At 42.7% G+C, this 18,605-nt stretch overlaps 1 protein-coding gene across 3 annotated transcripts in view; it reads left to right on the top strand.

Annotated features, from left to right (window-relative positions):
- Nucleotides 1-18,605, top strand: part of sema3d (sema domain, immunoglobulin domain (Ig), short basic domain, secreted, (semaphorin) 3D) — a 265,383-nt gene that overhangs the window by 144,594 nt on the left and 102,184 nt on the right. For all 3 annotated transcript variants that reach the window (XM_068005026.1, XM_068005027.1, XM_068005025.1), the window contains exons 5-6: nucleotides 12,517-12,636; nucleotides 12,836-12,929. In XM_068005026.1, the coding sequence (XP_067861127.1) occupies nucleotides 12,517-12,636; nucleotides 12,836-12,929 (214 nt within the window). The remainder of the gene's footprint in view (nucleotides 1-12,516; nucleotides 12,637-12,835; nucleotides 12,930-18,605) is intronic.

Raw genomic sequence — 18,605 nt, 5'->3', positions numbered from 1 at the left:
CTTACCCAGTATGTAAAAAGCCCAACCAGAGAGGAAGCACTGCTGGATCTAATAATGGGAAATGAACCAGAACAGATAAGAGAAGTAAGCATAGGGGAACATCAAGGCAATAGCAACCACAACATAATAAGATTTATCATGGAGATTGAGAAGGACATATGTAAGACCAAGACCAAAGTGATAAATTGGAATAAAGCTGATTTTTAGGGGATGAGAATGGAACTAGAGAAAATAAACTGAAAACATTTACTGATCAACAAGGAAATAGAACAGCAGTGGGAAACATTTAAAAAGACCAGGAGAAATATATCCCACTAAAAATCAAGAACAAACTAGCCAGTAATGATACACCATAGATGAATAAAGAAATAAGGGCAAAATTGAAATGAAAGAAAAAGGTATACACTAAGTACATAGACAATAAAAGAGAGGATGACAAAATGGAATATATAAAGGTTAGGAAGGAAGTTTAAAAAATCAATTAGGAAGGCAAAGGGAAAGTACAAAACTAAATTATTAAGGAATATAAAAAGGATTGGTAAAGTATTCTACGTACACATAAATAACAAAAGAAAAATCAGGATAAGGATAGGGCCTCTAAGGGATACACACGATAAACTCACGGGTAATGACAGCGAAATGGCAGAAATTTTAATTTGTTACTTTGCCTCAGTATTCACCAGGGAGACTCACATGATGGGCATGACATTAGAAGAGGAGATAAAAAAGATATTAAAACATTTAAGATTGAAAGGGGGGAGATAATGGATAAATAAATCAAACTTAGAGAGGATAAAACCCCTGGTCCGGATGGATTACATCCATGCATATTAAAAGAAGTTAGGGAAGAGATTTGGCAGGGGGATGGGATACAGAGTGGAGCTACAATAGGGGGTGATGTGCAGCCAAATATAGAGAAAAAAACAAGTCAGCTTGGAAGACAGGACAAATATGTGAGGGCAAGGCTGGATGGCATCTATTTTAATGCAAGGAGTCTTGCGAATAAGGTGGATGAACTGAAGGTGTTGATAAACACATGGGAGTATGATATTGTTGCTGTCACAGAGACATGGTTGAGGGAGGGGCAAGACTGGCAGCTCAATATTCCGGGGTACAGAATCTTCAGGCGAGACAGAGGGGGAGGTATAAGAGGAGGGGGGGTCGCAATATTAATTAAAGAATCAATTACTGCCATAAGGAGGGATGATATATTAGCAGGTTCCTCTAATGAGGCCATATGGGTGGAGCTTAAAAACAAAAAGGGGGCAAGCACTTTGATGGGAGTGTACTATAGGCCCCCAAACAGTCAGGGGGAGATAGAGGAACAGATATCTAGGCAAATCTCAGAAAATTGTGCAAATAATAGGGTAATAATAGTGGGGGATTTCAACTTCCCCAATATTAACTGGGATACTCAGAGTGTAAAAGGCTTAGAGGGTACAAAATTCTGAACATGCATCCAGGAGAGCTTTTTGAGCCAGCATGTAGAAAGTCCTACAAGAGAGGGGGCGGTACTGGACCTAATTCTAGGGAATGTGGCCGGCCAAGTGGAAGAAGTGCTAGTAGGTGAGCACTTTGGTGACAGTGACCATAATTCGGTGAGATTTAAGGTGGTCATGGAAAAGGATAGGGAGGGGCCGGAAATAAAGGTTCTAAATTGGGGGAAGGCCGATTTTAATAGGATAAGGCAGGATCTGGCCAAAATGGACTGGGATCAGCTGCTTGTAGGAAAATCTGCATCAGAGCAATGGGAGTCTTTCAGAAGGGAGATTGAGACCATACAATGGCAACATGTTCCCGTAAAGGTCAAGGGTGGTTCCAAGAACTCCAGGGAACCTTGGATGTCAGGGGATATACGAGAATGGATTAGGAAAAAAAGGAGGGCTTTTGGCAGATACAAAAGGCTAAAGACGGAGGAAGCCCTAGAGGAGTACAAAAAGTGCAGGGGGATACTTAAAAAAGAAATTAGGAGATCAAGGAGGGGCCATGAAATAACACTGGCGAGCAAAATAAAGGAAAATCCTAAGATGTTTTATAAGTATATTAAGGGTAAGAGGATGACTAGGGAAAAAATAGGGCCCATTAGGGACAAAAATGGCAATCTGTGTGTGGAACCGGAAGATGTAAGAGGGGTTCTAAATGAATTTTTTGCATCTGTTTTCACTATGGAGAAGGACGATGTAGACATAGAAATACGGCAGGGGGACTGTGATATACTCGAACATATTAACATCGAGCAGGAGGAGGGATTGGTGGTTTTAGCAGGCCTAAAAATGGATAAATCCCCAGGCCCGGACGAAATGTATCCCAGGCTACTGTGTGAGGCAAAGGAGGAGATTGCGGGGGCTCTAACACATATATTCAGAACCTCTCTGGCCACAGGGGATGTGCCAGAGGACTGGAGAACCGCTAATGTAGTACCATTATTCAAAAAGGGGAGTAGGGAAAAACTGGGGAACTACAGGCCAGTGAGCCTAACATCAGTGGTAGGAAAATTATTGGAAAAAATTCTGAAGGACAAAATTAGTCTCCACTTGGAGAAGCAAGGATTAATCAGGGATAGTCAACATGGCTTTGTCAAGGGAAGATCATGTCTGACTAATTTGATTGAATTTTTTGAGGGGGTGACTAGGCGTGTGGATGAGGGTAACGCAGTGGATGTGGTATACATGGATTTCAGTAAGGCCTTCGATAAAGTCCCCCACAGGAGACTGGTCAAGAAGGTACGAGCCCATGGAATCCAGGGTGCCTTGGCACTTTGGATACAAAACTGGCTTAGTGGCAGAAGGCAGAGGGTGATGGTCGAAGGTTGTTTTTGTGACTGGAAGCCTGTGGCCAGTGGGGTACCACAGGGATCGGTGCTGGGTCCCTTGCTGTTTGTGGTCTACATTAATGACTTGGATATGAATGTAAAAGGTATCAGTAAGTTCGCTGATGATACAAAAATTGGTAGGATGGTAAATAGCGAGGAGGATAGCCTCAGTCTGCAGGACGATATAGATGGGTTGGTCAGATGGGCGGAACAGTGGCAAATGGAATTTAACCCGGAAAAGTGCGAGGTGATGCACTTTGGAGGGACTAACAGGGCAAGGGAATACACAATGAATGGGAGGACCCTAGGCAAGACAGAGGGTCAGAGGGATCTTGGTGTGCAAGTTCACAGATCCCTGAAGGCGGCGGAACAGGTAGATAAGGTGGTAAAGAAGGCATATGGGATACTTGCCTTTATTAGCCGAGGCATAGAATATAAGAGCAAGGAGGTTATGATGGAGCTGTATAGAACACTGGTTAGGCCACAGCTGGAGTACTGTGTGCAGTTCTGGTCGCCACACTACAGGAAGGATGTGATCGCTTTGGAGAGGGTGCAGAGGAGATTCACCAGGATGTTACCAGGGCTGGAGCGCTTCAGCTATGAAGAGAGACTGGGAAGATTGGGTTTGTTTTCCTTGGAGCAGAGGAGGCTGAGGGGGGACATGATTGAGGTGTACAAAATTATGAGGGGCAGAGATAGGATGGATACTAAGGAGCTTTTTCCCTTCGTTGAGGGTTCTATAACAAGGGGACATAGATTCAAGGTAAAAGGCGGGAGGTTTAGAGGGGATTTGAGAAAGAACTTTTTCACCCAGAGGGTGGTTGGAGTCTGGAACTCACTGCCTGAAAGGGTTGTGGAGGCAGGAACCCTCACAACATTCAAGAAGCATTTGGATGAGCACTTGAAATGCCATAGCATACAAGGCTACGGACCAAATGCTGGAATATGGGATTAGAGTAGACAGGGCTTGATGGCCGGCGCGGACACGATGGGCCGAAGGGCCTCTATCCGTGCTGTATAACTCTATGACTCTAACTCTATGACTCTAGATAGCTGAGGCACTATTACATTTATATAAATAATCATTAGAAAAGGGAATAGTGCCAGAGGACTGACGAACAGCTAATGTGATTCCTATATTTAAAGAGGGAGATAGAACAAGTCCAGGGAACTATAGACCAATTAGCTTAATGTTGGTGGTAGGAAAACTAATGGAATCCTTACTCAAAGATGTAATAGAAAAACATCTAGAAATCGAAGATATAATAAAGAATAGTCAGCACGGATTTCAAAAGGGAAGGTCATGCTTGATCAATCTTATTGAGTTCTTTGGTGAAGTAACGAGAAGGGTCGACAAAGGTATTGCAGTAAATGTAATATGTTTGGATTTTCAAAAGGCCTTTGATAAGGTACCGCACAGTAGACTCATGGCTAAGGTCAGAGCATGTGGAGTGAGGGGATAAGTAGCAGAATGGATTGCAAGCTGGCTACAAAATAGAAAACAGAGAGGAGGGGTTAAAGGTAGTTACTCAGACTGGCAAAAGGTGGGAAGTGGTATTCCACAAGGATCGATACTGGAACCCCAGTTGTGCACTATTTACATAAAGGATTTGTACTCACGAATTGGAAGTACAATTTCAAAATTTGTGGACGACACCAAATTGGGGGATATAGTTAATACCGAGGAGGACTGCAATAAAATACAGGAAGACATTAATAAACTTGCAGAATGGGCATACAATTGCCAAATGAATTTCAATATAGATAAGTGTGAGGTATTACATTTTGGGAGGAAGAATTTGAGGGCCACATATTGCTTGCATAATAAGAGTCTAAATGGGGTAGAGAAGCAGAGGGATCTGGGGGTACAGATACAGAAAGTACTAAAAGTAGTGATGCAGGTTAATAAAGCCATAAAAAAAGCAAACTAAGCACTGGGGTTCATTTCTAGAGGGATAGAATTGAAAAGCAGAGAAGTTATGTTAAATTTGTATAGAACCTTAGTTAGACCACACTTGGAATACTGTGAACAGTTCTGATCTCCATATTATAAAAAGGATATAGAGGCACTGGAGAGGATGCAAAAAAGATTTACAGGATGATACCAGAACTGAGAGGTTATACCTATCAGGAAAGATTGAGCAAGTTGGGGCTCTTTTCTTTAGAAAAGAGAAGACTGAGGTGTGACCTGATAGAGGTCTTTAAGATTATGAAAGGGTTTGAAAGGGTAGACGTGGAGAAGATGTTTCCACTTGTGGGGGAGACCAAAACTAGGAGCCATAAATATAAGGTAGTCACTAATAAATGCAATAGGAAATTCAGGAGAAACCTCTCTACCCAGAGGGTGGTTAGAATGTGGAACTCACTACCACAAGGATTAGTTGAGGCGACTAGCACAGATGCATTTAAGGGGAAGCTAGATAAACACATGAGGGAGAAAGGAATAGAAGGATATGTTAATAGGGTTAGATGAAGTAGAGAGAGAGAGAAGGCTCGTGTAGAGTATAAACCCCAGCATGGACCAGTTGGGCCAAATGTCCTGTTTCTGTGCAGTACATTCTATGTAATTGTATGTAATGTACCCATGCAATTTCTGGAATATAGTTGAATTTGAATTTTTTCTAACCATAACATTTCAATGTACCATTGCTGTTCATGCCTGTTATAGATTTTTTTTTAAATTTGTTCATGGGATGTGGGCGTCGCTGGCGGGGCCAGCATTTATTGCCAATCCCTAATTGCCCTTGAGAAGGTGGTGGTGAGCCGCCTTCTTGAACCGCTGCAGTCCATGTGGTGACGGTTCTCCCACAGTGCAGTTAGGAAGGGAGTTCCAGGATTTTGACCCAGCGACGATGAAGGAACGGCGATATATTTCCAAGTTGGGATGGTGTGTGATTTGGAGGGGAACGTGCAGGTGGTGTTGTTCCCATGTGCCTGCTGCCCGTGTCCTTCTAGGTGGTAGAGGTCACGGGTTTGGGAGGTGCTATCGAAGAAGCCTTGGCGAGTTGCTGCAGTGCATCCTGTGGATGATACACACTGCAGCCACAATGCGCTGGTGGTGAAGGGAGTGAATGTTTAGGGTGGTGGCTGGGGTGCAAATCAAGCGGGTTGCTTTGTCCTGGATTGTGTCGAGCTTCTTGAGTGTTGTTGGAGCTGCACTCATCCAGGCAAGTGGAGAGTATTCCATCACACTCCTGACTTGTGCCTTGTAGATGGTGGAAAGGCTTTGGGGAGTCAGGAGATGAGTGACTTGCCACAGAATACCCAGCCTCTAACCTGCTCTTGTAGCCACAGTATTTATATGGTTGGTCCAGTTAAATTTCTGGTCAATGGTGACCCCCAGGATGTTGATGGTGGGGGATTCGGCGACGGTAGGTAGTTAGACTCTCTCTTGTTGGAGATGGTCATTTCCTGGCACTTGTCTGGCGCGAATGTTACTTACCACTTATCAGCCCAAGCCTGGATGCTGTCCAGGTCTTGCTGCATGCGGGCACGGACCGCTGCATTATCTGAGGGGTTGCGAATGGAACTGAACACTGTGCAATCATCAGCGAACATCCCCATTTCTGACTTTATGATGGAGGGAAGGTCATTGATAAAGCAGCTGAAGATGGTTGGGCCTAGGACACTGCCCTGAGGAACTCCTGCAGCAATGTCCTGGGGCTGAGATGATTGGCCTCCAACAACCACTACCATCTTCCTTTGTGCTAGGTATGACTCCAACCACTGGATAGTTTTCCCCCTGATTCCCATTGGCTTCAATTTTACTGGAGCTCCTTGGTGCCACACTCGGTCAAATGCTGCCTTGATGTCACGAGCAGTCACTGTCACGTCACCTCTGGAATTCAGCTCTTTTGTCTATGTTTGGACCAAGGCTGTAATGAGGTCTGGGGCTGAGTGGTCCTGGCAGAACCCGAACTGAGCATCGGTGAGCAGGTTATTGGTGAGTAAGTACCGCTTAATAGCAGTGTCAATGACACCTTCCATCACTTTGCTGATGATTGAGAGTAGACTGATGGGACGGTAATTGGCCGGATTGGATTTGTCCTGCTTTTTGTGGACAGGACATACCTGGGCAATTTTCCAGTGTCGGGTAGATGCCAGTATTGTAGCTGTACTGGAACAGCTTGGCTAGAGGCGCGGCTAGTTCTGGAGCACAAGTCTTCAGCACTACAGCTGGGATGTTGTCGGGGCCCATAGCCTTTGCTGTATCCAGTGCACTCAGCCGTTTCTTGATATCACGTGGAGTGAATCGAATTGGCTGAAGACTGGCTTCTGTGATGGTGGGGATATTGGGAGGAGGCCGAGATGGATCATCCACTCGGCACTTCTGGCTGAAGATGGTTGCAAACACTTCAGCCTTGTCTTTTGCACACATGTGCTGGACTCCGCTATCATTGAGGATGGGGATGTTTACAGAGCCTCCTCCTCCCGTTAGTTGTTTAATTGTCCACCACCATTCACGACTGATGTGGCAGGACTGCAGAGCTTTGATCTGATCCGTTGGTTGTGGAATCGCTTAGCTCTATCAATAGCATGTTGCTTCCGCTGTTTAGCATGCATGTAGTCCCGAGTTGTAGCTTCACCAGGTTGGCACCTTATTTTTAGGTACGCCTGTTGCTGCTCTTGGCATGCTCTTCTACACTCTTCATTGAACCAGGGTTGATTCCCTGGCTTGTTGGTAATGGTAGAGTGAGGAATATGCCGGGCCATGAGGTTACAGATTGTGGTGGAATACAATTCTGCTGCTGCTGATGGCCCACAGCGCCTCATGGATGCCCAGTTTTGAGCTGCTAGATCTGTTCTGAATCTATGCCCTTTATCACGGTGATAGTGTCACACAACACGTTGGATGGTGTCCTCAGTGCGAAGACGGGACTTCATCGTCATGAGGACAGTGCGGTGGTCACTCCTACCAATACTGTCATGGACAGATGCATCTGTGACAGGTAGATTGGTGAGGACGAGGTCAAGTAGGTTTTTCCCCCGTGTTGGTTCGCTCACCACCTGCCGCGGGCCCAGTCTGGCAGCTATGTCCTTCAGGACTCGGCCAGCTCGGTCAGTAGAGGTGCTTCTGAGCCACTGTTGGTGATGGACATTGAAGTCCCCCACCCAGAGTACATTCTGTGCCTTGCTACCCTCAGTGCTTCCTCCGAGTGGGTGCTCAACATGGAGGAGGACTGATTCATCAGCTGAGGGAGGACGGTAGGTGGTAATCAGCAGGAGGTTTCTTTGCCCATGTTTGACCTGATGCCATGAGATTTCATGGGGTCCGGAGTCAATGTTGAGGATTCCCAAGGCCACTCCCTCCTGACTGTATATCAGTGTACCACCACCTCTGGTCGGCCTGTCCTGCCGGAGGGACAGGTCATACCTGGGGATGGTGATGGAAGAGTCTGGGACGTTAGCTGAAAGGTATGATTCTGTGAGTATGGCTATGTCAGGCTGTTGCTTGACTAGTTTGTGGGACAGCTCTCCCAATTTTGGCACCAAATGTTAGTGAGGAGGACTTTGCAGGGTCGACTGGGCTTCGTTTGCCTTTGTCGTGTCCGGTGCCTAGTGGTCCGATGCTAGGTGGTCCGTCCGGTTTTATTCTTATTATGACTTTAGCGAGATTTTACAAATGAGTGGCTTGCTTGGCCATTTCAGAGGGCAATTAAGAATCAACCACATTGCTGTGGGTCTGGAGTCACATATATGCCAGACCGGGCAAGGATGGCAGGTTTCCTTCCCTTAAGTCTCAACTCCAGCATCGCCTTGACCTAAAAGTAACATTTCTTGGTAAATTACACTTTTATTATCAGAATTCAGTTATACTAAAGAGTTTCCATTTAGAAAAGAATCATGGAAACACATATTTTATGTAATTAACTGAAAAATAAGGCAGTTGTGAACAAGTTGTGGTGGTGTGGCCAAGATAAGTGATAAATATTAAATATTGTATGCTTACATTTTATTTGTGACTTTCTTTCTCTTATAAGAGTTGGTAAAGGGATTGACTGTATAAAGTAATGTATCTGGGACAAAAAGAACTATTGTAGCTTGTTTAAAATGAAAATGAACATTAGCTTTGGCAAAATGAGGTATGCCAAAGGTTTCCCAGGACCCCATATCAAATTACATAGCTACAAAATCCCATTCAGAAAGAATGACTTTGTGACACACTAGTTGATGAATGCAACCTCTTGCGGCTAGGTGCTAAGGGTCACATTAATGAAACACGTTTTTTGGCAGTTTCCGTCGAGCCCCTGTTGACACGAGCCCAGAGGGCACTGTTCTGAAACTGGGGTTGAGGTTTCATTGTAGAATAATATGCATGGGGACATTAGATGGTGGATTTCATCACTCTAGCCTAGAGGACTGTTCTGTCATCACATTTATAATAATGACAATAATTCATCTTTATTTAAGCAAATTAAATAAAATGTTCCATAGTTGTATTGTTCCTCACCCTGAGGTGAACATCAAGTCATGACAAAGTTTGTTTCAATCATGTCTTTCTAAACTGTACTATTTCTGCTCTGAATTTTAGGAGCTCTTAATAAATAAACTCCTGTTTGCGTTCTGTTAACAATTGACTGCCTCCCTATTAAAAAATAAATTCATGACAAAGGCCTCCATCTGCACTTAACCTGTACAATAATTGCTTTGTGCAGAATTCTTTGTTGTAGCATTTGGCAATAAACAATTGTTATGCTTAGAATAGCTTTTTTATTCTCTGCCAAGGAAAATTGAAAAGATAAAATTAAAGAGAGTAAGAAACTCATTTATTAACTGTGCATTAGCAAAAGTTTTTTTAAAATCCTTAATTTAATGTGATTCAGTCTGGATTCTATTTTGCAGAAATTTAAGATAAAGAAATGAAAGATAAAATCCAACAATGTCAACAAGAGTGCTTTCAATATCTGCTTTGAGGCATGATTAAATATTAATGTAAAAGCAAGATACGATTAGCACAACAATCTTATCAAACAGAAGAAATAACTAATATAAACTACAAGATTAATACACGTTCAACACAGTTAACAATATCGTTATTACAAACCTTTCCAAGAGTCCAGCAGTCTTCTCGGTGCCATTTAAATGAATTAGTTGTTTTTTCCATTTCCACGTTTTCTGTGAGATCTTGTTATGAAAGTTTCGTATTAGAAAAACCTGGCGAGGGGCTCCCTTTATAACTCAGCAAGTTTATCCAGTGAGTAGCTGAGTCAAAAGGACCAGGAACATCCCAGGCTTGATCCCCGGTCTCTGCTGATTTAGTTGACCACAGTTGGTTGGGATGGTCCTTGGGTTAGGGAGGGGGAAATTGGTCAAGACTCCCATTCCTAATCACTATCCAACTTCCCCGTGTGCATATTGTGTGGGAATGTAGGAACGAGTCAGTCAACCCATCCATTCCACTTTGTCATCTAGGTGGTCTCTGTTGTGATATGTTCTGAGATCAAATTGCCTATTCACTCACTTTGAAGGATCAAACATGAATAAATCAATAAAGGTCACCTTGGGTATGGCACCAAAGGCTGTTCAGTGGTCATGGAACTGTAACCCAGCAAGGAGTCGGTGGTTTCAGCAGAGTAGGAGAGGAAAAAAGCAAGGCTTAAGATTGAGGATATCTTGCTGGTAACAGTGTGCTGTGGCAGTGATTTCCCAAGTATAAAATCTCATAACTTCTGGTTATCGCTTATGATGGTATTTGGGGAAAAGTATGGAATGCAGCTAATATGGCTAGACGTGGACAACAGGATGAGCCGATTGGCCTTTTATGGTTCCTGCGTTCTTTGCACTAGTGAGCTATCCAATTTCTAATTTCTTCATTCCTCACCCAAGGCACCGATTCATTCTAAGGTATCGTTCTATGGCACTGGCAGCCCTATGGTACCTTATACCCCATCTTTATACGTGAGCCAAGATCATGAATGCGGAAGAAGCAATAGTCAGACCCAAATCTATTCTGAGCCAATATCTACACAAGCACAGAGGTCAATGCATAGTGATCAGGAACAAGAACTTGATTCATTTTTTCCCTCCCTAGCCCCAACATATTGAGGCCAATTATAGAGTTGCTGACAAAATTTTATTTTTATTATAAAGTGGCATGTTTTATTTGAATTTGGTTGCATTATGCTATACGTTAAGGTTATATATCACATAAGACGACAGGCAAACTGTACACATTTTAATTAATGATCTCTGCTACACCATGGATCAATAAACAGTATTGCTTTTGATTCCTTCTATAATGGGGAAATCATATAAAACACACTGGCCTCAATTCCTGGCCTGAGGAATGGTAGAAATAGGGACAAGAATTTGGGTTGTAATCCAGTTCTTCCAGGTCTTCACCCTTTCCTGATGGGGGGAGATGAGGGCAGGAGATCCTAGTGCCTGCAGCTCTTCTATCCTGAAATCAGAAGAGGGAACAGGACGGGAGGATTAAAGCTCACCAGTTGTACCTTTCTTGCTTCTCAAGAAAAAAAGCCTGCAGGATGCAGATGTACTTGTTTTGTCAAGGTGGAAATGGGGCCCCATAATGCTGGTTTCCTCATGGCAACAGTGAAATTCTGATCGCTTATTGAAAAAATTCCATCTTCAGCTGAGTGGTTCAATACACCCCCTTCACACCCACACACCACCCCCCACAATCCCACAACCCCAGTTGGAGAGGCGGGGTGCTGCTCCAAAATTCCACCCCTCGCGGCAGCTCTGGAGCACCGTAAATAGCAGAGGCACCTCTTCCCTTTATGAAAATGACCGTGTTCCCTGGAATTTGAGACAGGGTCAACACCACGGCAGGCTGGTGGTTGGGAGTCCTCTCCCGCTGCACTTCCGGCAGTAGAGCAGGTCGCGAGGAACTTTTAGGCCCTCTGTGTATGACCTGCTCTTTGTGTCCCTCCCAATGATGGCCTTCCAGAGTGGATGTAATGTACCTAAGATAAGACCTACACACTAAACAATTGCAACACATTAGATAGTCCAGAAGTTCCCAAACTCTTTTTACTGCACCTCTCTTCTCCCCTTCCCCCCACTTCATAGATTCATGTCCCAAGCATGCCTCCCTCTTTCTAAGCAACAGTGAATCCCAAGTCCACGTAGCAAGGATCGTATTTCCTATTTTCCTTTTGCCCGGCTCCTTATTCCTTATTCCCTTCCCCAGGATTGATAGCTTTAACTTTACGTTTCAAAAAATGCTCCAATCCTTCACAATTATCGAACACCAGATGTCAAATTTATAGTACGTGGGAACCAAAGGGGCTGACATGGCGTGAGCACATTGGTCAATAAGATTTTGGTACTTTGCACCAGTAATCTTGGGACTTGAGGACCAAAACCCACGTGTCCTCGGCCCCCTGATATCATCGGCACACCCCGCTCCTCCCCTATTTTGAGAACCTCTGTGATAGTAAATAACCCTTGCTGCCACAGGTTTGTGTTTTCTCTGTTATATGTGCTATTGCATTTGCAAGTCCATGAAATGTGACTGCTGTCTGATTGTTTTCCAATTTTTTAAAAACACAGCGACTCACACAAACAAATGTGTTCAAATGTTTGCAAGGAAGGTTACATAACAAGCAAAGTACCTGCTGCATGAGAGCTTTGTAGACCCAATGCTCAGAGCAGCAATGATCAGAGATGCCAGATGCCGGCATTTTGCAAAGCCATTCCTTTCATGCCTGTGCTAATGATGTTTTCTGTTTCCTGAATAGAGAGAGTGTGCGAATTTCATCAGGGTCCTTCACAATTATAACAAGACCCACGCGTACGTCTGTGGCACTGGAGCCTTCCACCCAATGTGTGCCTTTATTGAGCTGGGACCCCGGGTAGAGGTAATGTAATTTTAGCTACTGTTATAAGTGGTGCATGGCAGGGTAAAGCAGTAAATGGAATGAACATCATCCATCACCTCCCTTCAAAGGGATTTTCACAACACTTCGTTGCTATTTTACATTGCTGATACATGCTTAATACAAAGAGATTCATTCATTCAAAACATGTTTCTGAGAGGTAATCTTTATTTTTTATCAGGAGCCTGTGTTTCAACTGGAATTGCATAGTCTTGAGTCTGGAAGATTGAAATGTCCCTTTGACCCTCAACAACCTTTTGCTTCGGTGTTAACAGGTAAAAAAAAAATCATTCCTTCGGTATGTAATGTAATGCAATGGAGCGAAAATTCCTCAGGCTAAAACAGTAGCCAAATGTTATTTACTCTCTCATTGAGGATGATTTTAAATCCCAAGAATGGGTGGGTTGGGGACGGGTGAGAGTTGAAAGTAATTGTTTTTTGGGCCACGACCGCAACCCGGCTTTATTTCCGGGTTTAATGTTGTCGTGTAAAAGTACAGGCTTCCCGCTGGGAATGCAAAGTCTGTAAATTTTGCGGTTGTGACCCAAAAAAACAACTATTTTCAACTCCCACCCGTCCCCAACCCACCCGTTCTTGGGGTTTAAAATCACCCCCATTGTGACTGTTTTTCTGCGTGAGAAAGGAAATCCCAATTATTTACCAAGAATTAACATCTTTATAATTATCATCTGTAGAGAATATGGTCAGCACCTGGGTCGTAGATGTTTTAAGATCTGAGTAAACCTGTCTTTGTAAAAACACAAGGTTCCACACTGGCACTGATACTCAGCTAAAGGTATCATCATTATGATATATTTGGAAATATGATTTCTTAGCTTGGAAGCTAAAAGTCTAGAATACCAAATTCAAAACTATAATGAGATGGGTTTGAACCTCATGCTGTATCATTGACTGTCATACAGAGGGGTGGAGAAGTCATGTCCCAGTGTTATCTATTATTCAAACTCCTTGGGGCCAATAATATGATAGGTTGGCATTCTCTGGAAAATTGTGCGTGGAGGCAGCAAGCCCAACCAATATGTGGCTGGAGCTGTTTGGGCCCTGAAGGCAAGGCCGTCAGAGAAATTTTAGATAAATTGGGCACCTCTGGCGCTAATGCCCCTTGCCCAATGCCTTCCATGCCCCTGGTACTGACATCCAGTACCCCTTCCCCAGCGGAAAAGTGTTGGGTGCAGCCAGCAGTGCTTTCCTAACTGGTGCTGCCCGACAATGTCGCCCTCGCCCTCCTGACGTGTCGTGAGAGATGTGAAAGGAATGCCAGTAAATCATGCAGGCGGGCTGACATCACTTTGTACAGTGAGGTCAACGTAATGCCAGCACAACGGTGCTGGTGGCACAGTGCTTGGGCCACATAATTGGCTACTTTGTCTTTGAGTGAGTTTTGGCAGTAACTAACCAGTCCACTAGCTGGGAGTACGATAGTGGTGGGAGGAAAATCTTACATCATGTAATGCTCCTGACTGGAATTCCTTCTCCCCTTAGCTGATCACAAAGGAGCATTCTTGACCTAGTTAAAGAGATTAGAGTTTTTACACAATATCATTTTGCAAAACAGCAAGCTTAATAAATTTCACTGCAGAGCTGCTATGTTCGATGCCATACCAAATTGTGATATATAGAAATAATAAACTCATAGCTCCAGGTGTAACTATCGATGTGATGTCTCTGTGGGTTGCCTATTGGAGATGTTTCCTTCTCTGTGTTATTAACTTGACTTATTATGGAGGCGCCTTCCCTTTAATTTATATTCTGGTACTTTTATGTTGTGACATGAGTGCTATAAAATCTGCCTAAGCACAGAAAAATGTTCAGATGATGATTTGTGAATGAACCTGATATTAACAAATAGTTGTATTAAAAAGAGGTTTATTTACATCAAAGGTATAAATGAAATAAGAATCCCTGTAAAATGGAGTTTTATCTCTTTTAAGTTTCTTTAAGCAGTTCCAATAGTTGTGTGGAATTCTATCAATAGAATGCACTGACATTTGATCCAAATGAATCACTGTGAACCTTTGCTCATAGCATATCATGAGAGCCTCACCACTTTGAAGCAGTGATTCTGTATCATGAGAGCAATATGACCCTGGCTACGCTTTTATCCGAATATAATGAGTGACATGATTTGTCATCTTCGCACCACAGATGTCTACTTTCCCCTGTTGAAAATCCATTGCTTTAACAGAATGTTAAGAATAATGGAGGAATTCCGCTTACAAGCTTTTCCTACTGTGAGGTCTAAGATCTCTTGACCAGGACCTATTATTAAAAATGTTAGTAGATCCCTGTCCCACACTAATTATCAATGCTTTGTCAAAGAAAACTGATTCCTAAGAGGACGGCAGCATAATAAAAGCTGTAATTACTTTGGTCAGATTCTAGCTGCCTTCACCTTTGTCGGATAAGGCTTGCATCAGAGCTGGGTGGAGTTTGCTATAAATTTATAAAGAAGTAAACCACTTTCACCTAGAAGGAGGGATGGATTTTCTTTTTGCTTGCAGAAGCAGCTTTGATCAGGCTTGTAAATAAAATAAAACCCCTGGGCTTAGTGCATTGATATAGTTGGAGAGGTGGGTTAGATGGATGAGAAATGGAAGGCACGAACACATTCAGTGATCTTCAGTGACATTAGAAGCAATAGGAGTGACACCCAGGGGGTTTGTGCAGGTATCAGAACTGAAGGATTCTGATTGTATTGCACACGTGCAAGCAACAAAGACAAGAAATCATGAAAGGAACTGAACTCTCTCACAGGTTTAGTAAAATAAGATGATACAAATGTGTAGTAGGTTCAATATGCGTTTATTGACATTTCTGATACCATCCGTAATGTGGTTCTGCCTTGGTTGCTAGGATCATGGTTTGGGTTGCTGTTTTACTAAGTCCCAATGAGGGCATATATCCATGTTCCTCAGCATAGTTGAAAATACAGTATAAACTGGTTTAATCTCTACTAAGGAACTTATTGTGCACAAGTCCAACTAGAGGTAATAGGTCCCAATGCTGCCTGGAGCCTGTGACATTGTTGTATTCGCTTTCCAACATGTACATTAAGGGCTGTCATTCAAGGGTAAAAAAATTAAACTAATATGAAGAGGTGAAACATGAATAGACTGTGTGAGAAATAGATGCATTGGATGATGGACAAACTGATTGGCAGATAAGAGACACAAAATGGTTAAGAAAATGCTCGTAGGGAAAATGAAGGAGAGGCTTTGGAAGTATATTTGATTGAGGTAAAATGGCTACACAATTATTCCCTAGGTGACCTTGATCTTGACAAGCAATATTGGGCATTGTGGTGTTTCTCCACCAGTATTTTTACAGTGGGATGAGTATCAAGAGTAAAGGAAAGATATAAGACAGCAGTGGATGCAGGATTGTTGAGGAGTGTATAACAATCTGGTCGTACTGGAGCCACCTGTTACTTTATAGATTTTCATAGAATGATAGAAATGTCAGCACAGATGGAGGCAGTGTGGCCCATTCTGCTTGTGCTGATGGTCACGCCATTTCCCTGCTCTTTCCCCAGCTAACTTTCCCATTTAAATGTTGCAGTTTGATTTAGTAGTCTGCTTTATCATCAGTGGATCTTCCATTACCGATGCCATTAAAGCTGCTAAGTTTAACCATTCAGCTTTCTTTTGTGTGACAGAAAGGAACAGTTTTACTTATAGGTAATGGATTAAGAGAATACCCATTGTGCTCTAGAATGATAAAATCGCACAGCACAGAAGGAGGCCATTCGGCCCATCATGCCTGTGCCAGCTTTCTGAAAGACCTGCCAATTAGTCGTACCCCCCGCTCTTTCCCCGTAGCCCTATAATGTAAGATTATTGTTTTCTGTGAGATAGCAGGCTGCTCACTGCATTATATCTGAATATCATACACTTTGTATATGAACAACACAAGAACAATTAAAGAAGAGAAAAGACTATTTGACCCATTGAAGCTCATCCCTCAAGTAGTCTGACCCTCCTAAACTAGCATCCAACTGCATTTTAATTTTTGTCTATTACTTTGCCTGGCAGATTAATCTAAACTTCTTGCACACAATAAACTCTAGAATTGAATCACAAGGTGGTTTAGCACTGAATCACATATCACATATTGACCCCAAACTGGTGTGTGGCAAGTAATAATTTGTGATAAATATCAGTAAACCAGAGATGTTTATAACTAAACTTACCACTGCCAGTGGGAGCATTCCTCATCCTAATGCTCGCGTGAGTCATGTTGGCAAACAACAGGCATCAGGTTCAGATCGGAAACAGACAAAGCCATTGCGTGACAGTAATTGTAAAGTATTTTTTTACTACACTTCGTTAAGATCATTGATGGTTGGGCTGGTGTAGAACACTGGCATCAGGTGAGATTGTTCACATACACGGAATTGTACTAGGATTCTGATGCAGCCATAAAACACAGGATGTTGACAAAATAATAAGCCATAAATATGTATGGTATAAAAACAATGAATTGGCAACATTATACTGGTTAAATTGAGGAACCACAATACTGAGGAACATTTTATACTTTCGCAGCCATTACCAACGTTACGTTGCCCTACACCAGGTGTGGAATAGGTTAGATTCAGTATTCTGATACTTTATTTATCATAGTAAATGGGATCTGACTAGAATTCAGAAATTGACTGAGTCAGCTCCTTTTTACCATTATCAATACTGCATTTGCACCAGATGAAAAGGTGAGTTTCAAAAATTAGGAGGAGAAGGTGCAGCTGCTTTACTGTCCAGCTACTATAACCTCTCAAGAGACTTGAGAGCAAATTTGAGAAAGACAGTACCAAAACAGGAGAGTGAAAGCCCCCCAAGCTCTCGCTCGCCTGCTTTGGCACTGGCTGCAATTTTTTACTAGAGCTATCTGGAACACAACTTATTTTTATATGGTGTGACCAAATGGAGTAGTTTTGTCCGTAGTTTATGAATTTCCTTTCTGAACTGTATTTCTTAGCCATTTCTCTGCGGTTTACGTCAATCTTCCGCCAAAGTTACAGAGATTGGGAGAAACCCTGTGGAAATTCTACCCCAGGTTCTTTTTAAGAAAGATACCACCCTCAAGGTGGCTTATGTAACTGCATCATAGGAAATTGGCTTCTTTTCTTTTGGCTCTTGCATGATCTAAATAAGAAGGTAGTCAGCCAAGCCAATATTGTTGATTGCTTTTCCAGATACATCACTGAACACAACAAAGAGCTAGAAACAATCAATGTGTATCTCAAGGCTAATAAATGAGAACATAATATAATCAGGATGGCGCAAGCATAGGTAACACTTGTCAGACCCCACAATTGGCCATCAGCATGCAACGAGTACGTGTTTTAGTACTTGTTGGACTGAAATGTCTCTGTTTTGCAGTATGTCCTCATGAAGGTTAGAGAGTATTTCAAAAGATTTTATCAGTGTAAGGATCAGACACCAGTTAGTTACTGTTTTGAGCTACTCGCCAGTCCTTGAGGCATGACATTAGGAATGCGTATATATAGTCATTCCAAGAAAGCCCATAACCAGTAGGGTTTGAGAAGCTGCTCCATTTCCGAGAAGAAATTGTCTACGATTTGTAAGAACTCAAGAAACAGGAGCAGGAGTAGGCCGTAAGGCCTCTCGAACCTGCTCCGTCATTCAGTAAGATCATGGCTGATCTTCGACCTATAAGCACATAAGAAATAGGAGCAGGTGATATTTATATGATATACATGCAAAGCAAACCATTGACAGGAAATCAATGGTTCAATGCTGTTCTTTTATTTGAATGATTGTCTGCAAATGAATCTGTTTGGTAGTTTAGTTTGCTATCAAAACATTTGGCAAGAAATGGGAGTATGCAGTGCAAATCCCTATGTGTAATCTAGAAAACAATTATTCCCCAGGGCATGTTTTCATAGTATCATAGTTACAGCACAGAAGGAG

This window comes from Heptranchias perlo, chromosome 24 (assembly GCF_035084215.1).
Source record: "Heptranchias perlo isolate sHepPer1 chromosome 24, sHepPer1.hap1, whole genome shotgun sequence".
In the NCBI taxonomy this organism is placed as follows: domain Eukaryota; kingdom Metazoa; phylum Chordata; class Chondrichthyes; order Hexanchiformes; family Hexanchidae; genus Heptranchias; species Heptranchias perlo.
This window is presented reverse-complemented; position numbering and strand designations above follow the sequence as displayed.